Raw genomic sequence first — 12,440 nt, 5'->3', positions numbered from 1 at the left:
CAGTGTCACTCTGTTTTTCATTACTTACTCGGCATTATTTCCTCATATATTGCACGATAGATGGACGTTTCGTAAATTCTAGAAACAGCTGACGTGTGCTGTTCCCATTATATAAGTCATTAGAGGGAGGAAAACACACATTCTGCGTGCAAACTATGTTGTGAAGACAACAACATTTGACAGGTACTGTTAAGTGTAGGCTGTTGCAATATCATAGACTATAGTATAGAGTGACACTACACTTTACAAAGAGATGGCGGTCAACCCTTGTTTGGTCCACAGCCAGCGATGGCGAAGTGACTTCCAGTGCGTCCTTAACAGCATGCAGAAGAAGAATACGCTCATGATCCCTGTGAAATACGTCAGGCGTATTGGAGGAAACGTTTGTACCTGTGACCTGGATGACGACTTCATGGACGATGACATTACGGAGATATCTGAAGAAGCTGTCGCAGAGGTAAACGAGCTGAAGAAGTTCTATAATGCAACAAACTTGTCCACGGATGAAAAGACGAAACTGGGAAAAGCACAACCGATATTGACCAGACTGGCAGCGGATTTGTCCCCCGAGGCAACAGGAAAAATAGCTTTCCTGAACATTATTCGTGATGCCTTGGTCGGCAGGTACGAAAGACTGGAGCAAGATGTTCAAAAACCAAAAGATGAAAATGATATTGATGGGGTTCAGTGGGCTGAGGACGTTGTTACTCTTCCATTGGCTATTGAGCACGTAGGTCACCTTTTCGGAAAGAAAGGACAGCGAATCAAAAATATTGCTAAAACCTACAAGTGTCAGATTCATGTCAAAAACGTAGAAAAGAAGCACCATTTGGTGAATTTTGATTTTGGCGCAAAAGAGATTACGGTTGCTCTGCGTTGGAATATCGCGGATGACGACAAAATCCATCTATTAAAGCAGCACTTGCAGTCAGTGGTGAAGTCGATCATCGTCAAAAGGCAGAGGCACGAACAGGCCGTGAAAGATTATGCAGAGAAGCGGAGGAAGCGTGTGATGCAGCCAAGTCGGTCTGCCGGAGCCGGGTTCAAAAGATACGGACCAGCCGACACGAACTTCAAGGTAAGACATGTAAGATGTGACAGCAGGAGACAATGGGCTGCGCCTGATGCGAGTACAAGTGTGCCCTCAAGCAAACGCCAAAAGCTTGCGTAATGGATCCTGGATAGCCTTGGGGTCAACAAAGAACTACATGTAGATTACCTGTATCAAAGAGCTACACTCCTAAAGCAGTGGCAGCGTTCAATTGCATGTCTCCTCAATGTAACAGAATTAACTTCTACCTCCAGACAACTGCATGGAAAGGAGTGTATCGAGGAGCCAGTGGTCAATATAAAAGGGACAACAAACTTCTCTTAGGTCCTTTCTGGGAAATCTTTGATGTAATCTTGATGCAAGGTCATGGCTTAGTCTTCGCCATAATTTATCAGAATAAACAGAGGATGTGGGCTACATGTACATTATACCTGTCAACCTTTGTCTAGTCCGCGGGCCATCTATGTAGCTAAGTAGTCTCTTATATTATTGTTAGGGCGCGTCTTGTTGCTTCTAGGAATTCAACGCCTCCAGGCCAATCTCAAGAATCTCGACGTCTGCCACTCTGCTGATCTTTTGAGAAGGACGATATGAATTCGTCATGAAATCATTTCATTTCATTCCAGGCTATCTCTGAAAAGCAGTTCGAGAGACACCACACTGGACGAGCTAAAAGTTCCAAAGATCGTAAACAAGGCAACGAGACACACATCTTAGATGGTGGATATTGTTACTTCTGTAACAGTTCGTACTGGAGAAAGAAGAAGAGGAACTCCACAGCATCTTGGGGTGCCGACAGTGATAATGATGCAGAAGAAGGGGAAGTCGAGGACATGGAGGAGACAGAGACAGAAGATGTGCCGAGTCCGTACGCTGACAATGCATGTCGGTATCACTCGGGATACCTTGTCGTCCCCCCAGACTGTCCGACCAAGAAGTCTGAAAAGGGCCGGAATCATGAGTGGACGTGTTGCTCAGAGGTTCTGCTTGGGTTGATCACGGACGAGACCATGCGCCAGTCTCATACGTCCTCTGGATGTCAGAGAGGAAGGCACCTTTGGCGGCCACCGAATAAGAAGACCGATCGGTGTGTTAGTAGTAAACTGCAGAGATCTAAGGAAGCTATTGGAATGGATTATGCTGTGTAGACACTACAGATAGTTAGGCGGTTGAAGAGCGCCAGTATTATGTGTAATACTAATGGGCCTACATAAAACAGTAACACCAAAACCCACAAAATAGTTTCTACCATATTTATGCGTATTTAGGCGCATGCGTATATAAAGGAAAACTGCTTGTTTTCACCTGTGTTTTATCTGGTCATATTTGCCGTCTTCAAGCGCATGCACCTATAAATGTCGTGGGGTCAATTCTACACTATACTATTTCTTATACTGCGTGGTGTGCATGTGACTGCGCAGTGGCCCAGAAATGTGAGATTCTTGTATGGCCGATGAAACTGTGCTTTACCTCGCACATCGTGCAGTCCCCGCCAGGTTGTGGGATTATTATTGGATTATTACACAGTCATATGACGTTGTTCGTTTTGGATTATAAACAGCAGATATTAGATTAAATATAACCAGCATTCGTGTACTTGGAACAATAAACAACACAGATTTTGTAAGTTATCTTTGCTTTACTTTTTCTCATTGTTAAGTGCATGCACTAATATTCGGGAGATAAGTGCAGTGTGCCTAAATACGCATAAATACGGTACGTAGTATATTTGAGAAGTATCAGAGAAGTTTCCACTGGTGGTCATGTCTAGTTTGAAACCACAAATGGTAGCCTTTTGTTGCTCGATTTGGCCAGCATTCAGTGGGGTTTTGAAGAGATCCTTGGTACCTCAGTTGTCATGACGGGATGGCAGGACATGTGGCAAAGACACAAGTGCATTACCAAAAGACCACATTGGTACACAATTGTACCAAAAGTCCACTTCGGTGCACGAGTACAAAAAGAACACTATAAGGTAAAAACAAGTGGAACACAAAGACAAACTTATTTCACACTCAGCTCTGAGTTTATTCGAACAATCATTCAAGGGGCACCCCTTGTATATAAACTTTATACATATACCAAGAACTGGTCCAGACTTTGTACACATAATTGGCTGATCGCGGGGCTCTTCACGCCCGACAGAAATGACCATAGAAATGGTTGGATTATAAGGATAAGCAGGCTCTCATAATGACTAAAACAGTCATGAGGAGGTTAAAGTAGACAATCAAGAATCGTCTCTATAATTGGCAGAAAAGCAAAATAAATTAACTCATTTTGCAGGGAGGACAATTCATTCTATTTTCAGAAATTTTGTAACAAACGGCCCGAGGACTAACTTCAATCACCCAGCCTTCTTTCAAACCATACAAACTTTAAGGCTCAAATAAAACAGAATTTAAAAATCGCCTCTGATGTAGATTCAATTCAAATTACATACTACAAATTCCTGGATTATCAATTAACAGCTTATAGTCTGGGCTACTAGTACACTCGAACTTAACCAGAGAAGAATAAAATGGTTTTGTGATCACGATTATATATTGCAAATAAGATGATCTTCATTTTTAAAACGATTTAAAATTACTGCTACACGAGAGGGTGACTAAAGTTAGCCAAAACATCCCTAAAATCCAACAGTAAATGTCACAGCCATATTGAACGAAACTTCACCGAATTCAGGCAGAGAGTGGTGCGGAGAAAAAACATGGCATCCGCAAAATAGTTCTTCACTCCCGGCCCAAAATAGTTACATATTTATTTACAAATACTGTAAACATGGTACAGCGCATCATACTTGTGACCTTGTGTCAGGCAGAATTCAACTAAAACCAGCCGGGACTGACTGCATATGGAACATGATAGCTATCACATATTTTTTATGAAGAACTTGGGTGCAACAGAGTGCAAATTTAGTGGATCACTGCTGCCCAGTAGTCTAGTACATCTACTCTACAGGGTAGAGTAGCCAGTTATTTCTTTACATCCATGTCAATTTAATAGTAAATGCTGGATAGATACCAGGTTATTCCGCATCCGTTGATCACAACACCAGGGCCACAAAAATAATAGGCTTTACCGGGTACAATATATTCCTCTATGAGAAACATGCAGGTTACAAATTTATACATATAAATTATCTGATATTGGTACACTATAATGTACACTAACTGGTTTTCATTTATCCAACATTTCATTTAAAAGGATCATTTTCAGATACGTCTTTGCGCGGAGACCACACTCTTCTGAGATGTTGGGCTGCTGTGTCACATCCTGAAACATCTGGCGATATGCCTGCGCCTAAATGACGAGGTCTGTGACACACTCACAGCAATATGGCAAGCTATTCAATTTCCAAGGTAAGTACTCCTCATTAAGCTGGAAAACCTGTGTAAGGTCAGAGACTTGTAACATATTATGCCCATAATTCTGGCAGATGTCACAAATGCAGGCACATAGTTCGTATTCAGAGGGCAATACAGATGGTGGTAGAATGTTTGTGTACATTTTCAAATGCATTCAAGAACTGCCCTCGACACAGGAAATGTATAGAAAAGGGACAAGGGCCAATCCGAGGGCAATCTTCGCGCACATACAATTATGAAAGGTCACAAAATATTTCATTTCCATTATAACAATAGCCATCAAAGGTCAAGGTCATTAACACAAACAATGACCTTGAAGTTATTCCACAAAAAGTATGATTTATTGAGGTCACGATTAATTTGGCTCAAAAATCGCTTATTTCAAAAACAAATTACATTTGGTATTAATCGTGCTGCAATTTTAAACAATTTCTTAAGAAAACGCATTTGATGTCTTTGACGATAGCAAATATATCTCAGCCAAAAAAATCAGACAGAAGCTAATAGAGTTTATTAAAAGAAAGATTCAACACACGAAGTGTTCTGCATATTTTCAGAATTCAAAATTAGTCTATGGACCCGCCCAGTTTCAAAGCTCTAAATGAAGCACAAGCAGACTATAAAAGCAACTCTGAAAACACAAGCCAACATGTGCCTACAAAGCCTAGTAATACTTTGCCGAAATTATCCAAGAAAATAAATGCATTTTGAGGGTTTGATGCAAGCATTACCTTTTCTTAAAAAGTATTATAAAATTCATTGTGAATTTTGACCTTCTGGAAAGTTTTACAATACTAGGGGTACCTGAGCGTATACACTGGCAAATCAAAAATGATTGTACATTTTGACTTGGGTGTAGAAAATAAATTGGTACAGTCAGTTGTCCAACACGCTTTTGGCACCAAATTGAGATCCTGTTTCTTCTCTACTGAAGCGACACTGATGTAACGGACATAACAACATTCCAGCATCCTCCATTAGTGAGCCCCAAACCATCCCAACAGGCATCAAAGGTGGCGGGTGCACACAAACTGCATTAGGACAGAAGAATGTGCTCTCACGAGACAACTGCACACTGTTTACAACAATGTTGAACACTTATCTCTAGCAAACACCCAAACAAAAGCGTTTCAACATTCAATAAAATATTACCACAGTATTAAAACTCTCCAACAAAACACAGGCTACATTCCATTCTTTGGGAAGATTAACAGTTTGGAAAACATTCTCTGCGACTAGTCAGTAGTTGCATCATTTGTTTGAATTTCTTACACTATCCATAACCCTTGGTTACAAAATCCTAAATATTTTCTCAAAATTACTTCGAATGCCTATTTATCTCTTTTTAAATTAAGCACATGGTCCCCTAAAAGTGTAAAATTCATCAATTTTCAAGGCACACAACCCAACCATTCAAGTGCACAACATTTTTGGACAGAGTCACTTTAGTTTACATTGCCACCACCGGGTGACTCTTGAATCAATTAGCTGGTGCCGTCGTGTGCGGGTCGGAAATAAATATCTCGACCTCGTCATTCGATTGACTATTCATACGCTTTCGCCGCGCAGCTTTTTTCGCCTCCATTAATCGTTTCCTCGCCTCTTCACGGGCCTTGTCTCTATCAGCTGCTACTTTCGTCTTTGTTGGTTTCGGGGCCGTGTTACCACGAGGCGTTTTCGGCCTCGCAACACCAGTTTTCGTCTCTGCATGACTGCCATCGTTAGATTTCTGACTTGAGGAACTAAGAGTTCTTTTCACTGTTACCTAAAAGGAGAATTTAACCTCTATACAGGGTGTCAAAACTAAAACGGCACGGTTACTGATATGTAGGTTTATTTTCTACCTAATGTATGCTATTGTATTCTGATGGAACTTATTTTTGTGTGCAAAAAAGCAGTGGACTACTAATCTTCAGGAGAAAATCAAGGGGCCATAATAGGCGTCGGGTCGAAACAGCACGGACACAAACAATCTTACTGCTTACCACTTTGACTACCACCTTCCATCTGTTATTTTTCATTTCGTTGATATCTTGGAACTGATTCTGTACGTCTTCAACTTGCAACATGACCATGTCCCAGAACCCGCCAAGGTCTTCAGATGTTGTTCGGAGGGATTTGCTGGGATCTTGAGTCTGAAGTATTAGAAAGATAATTAGATCAGATTGATAAGACCAAGACTGCATTTATAAAGGATGTGGTAACTTGGATTCATTGAGGTGCAATGCAGTTTAGGACCAAAGGGTCAGTCTCATGAGCACCAACTCTCAATGGCCCAATATTTGAAGAGACCCAGAGTGCAATCCGTACCTCAGTGGCTACGGAAAATCTCTCAGCCAGTGAACTTACCAAATTCTCATGACAAAGTCCCTTGAATTGTTCAAATTTCTGTGTCACTAATAATTTAGCTTTTCCTATAGCTGCCCTGATGATGCCACACACTGGAAAAGAAAAAACAGAAAAATATGATAATCAGGAGGTCGACCCGTTCGACTCTCAGGAAGATACCTGATGTTTCATCACTCTGTCCCTGAGCAAGGCACTGAAGCCGTCCTCGTCTCCGGTATAAATGGGTACCCAGCTTACCAAATGTGAATGTCAGTCTCAACCACTGAATACAAGAAAGTACACCGCTGACAAGTACATATAATAGAGCCAAATTGCAGAATGGCAACTCAAACAATTTCATAATTGAGGAGTTTGGGGCAAGTTTTATGCTTCAATACGCCCTGCTTCACTAAGCCCACATAACAATATTTTCACCAGTACATTGTAGTTGTCAGGATTATATCTAGGTGTCATGGACATCACTGTCACGTGTACAGAGCTAAATTGCGAATGGGATATTAAACTCAAGCACTGCTTCAGTCAGCCCACACAACATCTCAATGAGTTGTTATCATTTCAATCCACAGATGGCAACACTGCAACCAGACCTGTCGCAGATGGTTCGAAGTAGTCTAGCACTATTGCCTCTTGAGTCTGATGAATATTCGTGCCCAATAATATCGAATGACATTCCTATTGATTTCCAATTTGGCCACGTTCCATGTATGTACAACATTATGAGGTATTATAGTCCATTAACAATGGAGAAAATAGCTCCGTACATTAACGGACATATCCAACTATGCTATTTGCAATACGCGCCTAAAGCAGTGTAATTGTACATTTTGGACCAGGGGTACGCTTTGTTCAACAAAGCACACGTATCAAACTCTGACAAAATGAGTTTTTTTTGGATGATGAGAGGTGAAAGTTTACTGCCATCTGCACTTATGAATAAGAGTTCCCGAGTGATGGGCAAAAGGGATGATACAGAGGTGTTTCAACATTGATGTTTATAAGAGAGTATATTTTCACAACAACCCATCTCAAAATCATCCTCGAACAGAATAAAGGAACTCTTGAACATCATCTTTACAGAACTCGGAAGGCAGCAGCATGCACAACTTTAGAAATGGTCATGAAACATTTTCATGGTCAGTCAGAGATAAAACTGAAACATGTATGCACGGGAAACGGACCCACACCTCAATGATTCTTGTCAGACGACTTCTGTAACCCAACAATTATATACAAGGTCCCCCGCTGCAAGACTGTAAAGAATTTAGGTCTACATGTCAGACAGAAATGTCAAAGTTTCAAAACATATCTTTTTGGTCAGGTGAAATCGAACAAACACTCCAGAATACTTGTACTTTGGGCATTTGACTCTCTGAGTGCCCAATAAAATATAAATTTAGACTCTAATTGGAACAGTTAACACACAGGGCAGAAAACGCGATATTCAGTCAAGTATAAATCACCAAGTGAGAATGAGCAGATTCGCCAAATTTTAGCATCCTAAGTATTTCATGGTGACCCCTCTACCTACCTTCTTCAGAAACATCTGGATTCGTTTCCAGTGTTTTTAAATCTTCCTCCGCTCGAGCGCTTAACGCTTCGAGTGCCACCGTCTCTCGCCGCACCACATCAAGGTAATAATTGCCATCCTATAAATGAAAAAGAGACGATGAAAATATATGATGAATGAAGACAATTGTTTTGTAAAGGGACAAGATGGATTTAGTCCTTCAATGCTCCTTCTACTCCTGTTTGATAGGCCTATACATTATAGTTTCTGAAAAAGTGTTTCCAATTTTGTTTTTTAGCTTGCACGTTAACTCTTGGCGTGGGAAAATATTCATGCCCCTCGAGTGCGCCCGAGGTCAGACTTGATGTCAACCCCCCTCCCCCCCCAAAGCATGATGCTACATCATTACCAGAGTTGTTGTAATATCGGGGTTGTTGAGACCAACTCAAATCACATGCTGGAAATTAGTCGTAAATGAAACTCAGGCCAACTTCCTGCTTTTTCTTGTTGCAGTATTTATCACCAATATCTGTAAAGCGCTAGTGATCAAAAAGTAGGCCCATGCAGTGTACGTGCATAGTGAAGGAATAGACAGCTGCTCAAGCTGCATGTAGGTGCTCCACTTCAATGTATTGGCTGGTGCTATACATACATGCCTCTTATGCTGAACATTGACCTTGAACATGAGCAGTGTGTGCTAACTTCATTGATACCATTTTTACTTGAAAATATCATTCATTGATCAAGACAAGAATTTCAGTAATACATTCGATCAAAAATTACAAGAATTAGTCCATGTCAATTCTTGATTGTATTCATTTTGTAAAGCGCCCTGCATTCATTCGCTACGACCTACGATCATGATTTATTATTCTGAGGAAGCCATTCCCTAACGGCAAAGATACCCACTCCTCCATACATTCTTACCTTTGCTGTAGATTTATCCAAACTATTTGAATCTGGGATATGTCCAGGTTCCGTCGATATCACAACGTGTTTATCACCACTGCTACTCAGTCTATTTCCCGCATCGCCACTCGCCGACGTTGCGACCGGTTGGCGCGAAATCACCATATTCTGCGGCGGTTTCGTGACTGTCCGATCGGCCGTCTGCGTGCCTGTGACAAACACATCATCATCCTGTATCACCGAATCGCGCTGCGCGCTACCGTTCTGTTCCGGCACGCAAACATGCCCATTCACTTCTGGCACCTTCCCGTTCACTTCAATCTTAACCCCATCACCCTTAACTAGACTAGACGCTGAATTGTTTTTTCCGACCTTCTTATCGTCCGGCGAATATGTCGTATATTTATTACTAGAATTGTATCCGCCTAATGCACAACTTAAATGAACATATGACTGGACTTTGCCCGAATCGTCTCTTTCCGTTTGCGCGGCAATGTTCGTTAGCTCCGAATCTGAGCTGCTCTGGTGGTGCGCATTCTGCCCTATGGGGGCGCCAATATTATCCTGGCTAAGCAGGGTGTGCTTTGAGACAGAGCTGGAGTGGTGACCATTACCACTGGCAATGGAGGGTTCACTCCCTGGAAAGACAAAGAATGAGATGATATAAGAATCATATTGAAAACAACAAACTCAGAGCTTATGTAACTTCTAGCTAAAATATATTTTTTTATCTGAAACGAAAAAGATTTGTGAGAAATGAAAAATGTTCATGTACATTCGGCTACAAATTAGTCAAGCTCTAAACTTTGTTGTGTACACTTTCAGCTCACATGAAAATAGTCAAAGACTTTCACATGTAATACAATAAGCTTCGTCAGTGTTCACATGCACGATTTCAAGACATTTTCCATGTGGGGCAGTTGGTGGTGACCCTCATCATTCTCGAGACTTTTAAGTGTGGATGTATATTGCCTGATTCATCATCAAGACTCATCGCCATCGTCATCATTATCATTAACATACGAGGTACACCCAGTCCCCAAAATCTGTTTAGTATACAGTCTGCTATTGTTATTTATTGGCATGAACAGACTACAGATGGCTTGAGACAGTTCATGTCTGTTTTACCATCAATTAAAAGCATAATCTTGGTCATGCATGTTTGAATCATGAGCTGTAAAACCTATTTTATTAAGCCAGGATATCCTGTGAGTGAGTCATATATTTGATCATCTGCGAGATAGATAATATAATACAACCACTTCTGAATTTAAATGATTTTCGAGACATGTTATGGCCTGAATTTTAAATAACCCCCCCCCCCCCAGCATACAAACATTACATTCAGGACCATACTATTAGTATTTTACTAAGTTCAGGTATCGGTCACATAAAAACAGCAATGATCCAAGGCCAGCACGTCAAACACATAAAATAGGGTCCATAAACAATAATTATACAGGTCAATAGAAAAGTCCCAAATAAATCAGGGACTTAAAAGGACACATAGGGACTAACGATATGTTAGGCCTTTTTCTGGATTCGAGAGCACGTAGCGCTTTGCACATTGGTTCCAGGGGTCATTTATAACATTTGCTAGGCCTCTATTTGGTCTCAAAATGGTCAGCTCGGGGCATATGGGATTTTGTCATTCTCGTAAAAGCATGAGTAAGCTAGGGAATTGGATGTTAATAATGTTTTTACAAGTGTAGGCCTACAAGATTTAAAAACACTTTCTGATTTTTAAATTGCTGGATACGAGCGGTTGTTTTGGAACCGGCACAACTATTTCACAATGTTGGTGCACGGTACTATTCCTTATTTATTTTTGGTGGGACCCATATTAAAAATACCACACCACATGATATCCGGAAATACACAACTTAGCCAAAATTTTCTCCAAAATCCACTCAAGTGTCACATCATTTTTAAAGAATGCTTTGAAGTTTTTGTTATGATGTGAATGCATTTTTTTTGACAAACCGGCTTGACTGCTCATATTGAAAATTTGCAAGGCCTTCAGTGAAAGGCCTCATTACGAAGGCGCATAGACTAACAGGAATGAATAAAGGGCCTACGGGCAAATTACAATGTAGTAACATAATAGTTGTGACAGTATGCAAGTGTATACACTTCGCTCAAGAATGCGAATATTTTATTGTAGTGTCGGCCAACAACATTCAATTGGCATTGATCACCAGTTACCGTTTAGACAGATTTGGGATTCCACCCACCATTTTTAATATAATTCTCGCAAGATTTGCGTGAAAGTTTGATCAAGACGCCCTCAAACTTTTTTCTAGTTGACCAAATAACACCCAGTGCCCGAATTTCTTTCTGGTTCAAACTTTTATCATCTTAGAGCACCGACTCACTTTAATTGATATTATTTCTAATTGTACAGTACTGGTCTGAAAAAAACATCACCTTAGTGTGCAAACAAAAACATTTCAGGTGAATGCTGGCAACAAGATGGTAGGTCTGTACCTCAGGGTCCAACTTGGTAACAGGGAGGGAGACCTCCCCCTCCCCTTATTACCCAAGCGGTACCCAAGTTAATTTCAGCACTTTTGGTGCAACTACTTACATGTCTTACTCTCAACGTGCTCAAAGAAGGAAATCATCTCCGCAACTTTGCCCGATGACCTCCTCGGCGTCAATAAAGCCATGGTAACAAACACAAATGCAAATCCTCAACTTAACACAAAATTTACAATTTTCGTTCTAAAATCGTCCTTTCCTAGATTTAGTGGTACTCCTCTAGTAATTTATCTACATGTACATGTAATTCACTTCATTTCAATACACATTCCCAAAGTATCAATCAAGTTGGATATGTGACAACTAATCCCTTCTTCAAAACTCCTGAGGTCACTTTATCCAAAAGCAAGTATGCTTTGACAATGTTCAACCCCTGTATGATTAGAATTTTAATACACAAACTAAATATCCAGTTAGAAAACGTCTGAAGTCAAATCTTAAGTAAATCCAAAGAAATTTCCCCTTCCTACTTCATGCGATACAGGGAAATATCCAAAGTTAAGACACGGTTGATCATTGGTCACTGAAAGCCTTCTGTTATCCAACGAGGTTACAAATCTCCATTAACTGCTCAAGGAAGTTCTCAACCTCCTTCCGCAAAGGCCTGACATAGCTAGACTGAGCGTGTGTGTACGCATAGGCCTATTAGAAATAAACGGAAGTCTTGTGTTAGTGTGAACACAATGCCTGACCATGAAGACTGGCTAGTATAGTA

At 40.7% G+C, this 12,440-nt stretch overlaps 2 protein-coding genes across 3 annotated transcripts in view; one reads left to right on the top strand and one right to left on the bottom strand.

The window, feature by feature from the left end:
• The first annotated feature begins 2 nt into the window (after nt 1-2).
• On the top strand, nt 3-2,678 carry LOC135497808 (uncharacterized). Its single transcript, XM_064787735.1, has 2 exons — nt 3-1,078; nt 1,678-2,678. The coding sequence occupies exons 1-2, from the start codon at nt 254-256 to the stop codon at nt 2,197-2,199; spliced, it is 1,347 nt and encodes a 448-aa protein (XP_064643805.1). The 5' UTR covers nt 3-253; the 3' UTR covers nt 2,200-2,678.
• A 377-nt stretch (nt 2,679-3,055) lies between these two features.
• The window catches only part of LOC135497806 (uncharacterized), a 31,459-nt gene continuing 22,074 nt past the window's right edge, over nt 3,056-12,440 (bottom strand). The window contains exons 3-7 of one of the 2 annotated variants that reach the window (XM_064787733.1): nt 9,203-9,822; nt 8,297-8,414; nt 6,769-6,860; nt 6,405-6,554; nt 3,056-6,184 (exon numbers count right to left, since the gene is read on the bottom strand). In XM_064787733.1, coding sequence (XP_064643803.1) covers nt 5,900-6,184; nt 6,405-6,554; nt 6,769-6,860; nt 8,297-8,414; nt 9,203-9,822 — 1,265 coding nt within the window. In that variant the 3' untranslated portion in view covers nt 3,056-5,899. The remainder of the gene's footprint in view (nt 6,185-6,404; nt 6,555-6,768; nt 6,861-8,296; nt 8,415-9,202; nt 9,823-12,440) is intronic. The other variant, XR_010448959.1, reaches the window with a different exon arrangement.

Source organism: Lineus longissimus, chromosome 13, assembly GCF_910592395.1.
Source record: "Lineus longissimus chromosome 13, tnLinLong1.2, whole genome shotgun sequence".
Lineage (NCBI taxonomy): Eukaryota > Metazoa > Nemertea > Pilidiophora > Heteronemertea > Lineidae > Lineus > Lineus longissimus.
Note: the sequence above shows the minus strand (reverse complement) of the source record. Positions and strands in the feature narration are given on the sequence as shown.

Coding starts and splice junctions, on each gene's coding strand:
- LOC135497808 (XM_064787735.1), top strand. CDS start 254: ATGGCGGTCAACCCTTGTTTGGTCCACAGCCAGCGATGGCGAAGTGAC. Junction 1,079..1,677: donor CAGCCGACACGAACTTCAAG/GTAAGACATGTA, acceptor ATTTCATTCCAG/GCTATCTCTGAAAAGCAGTT.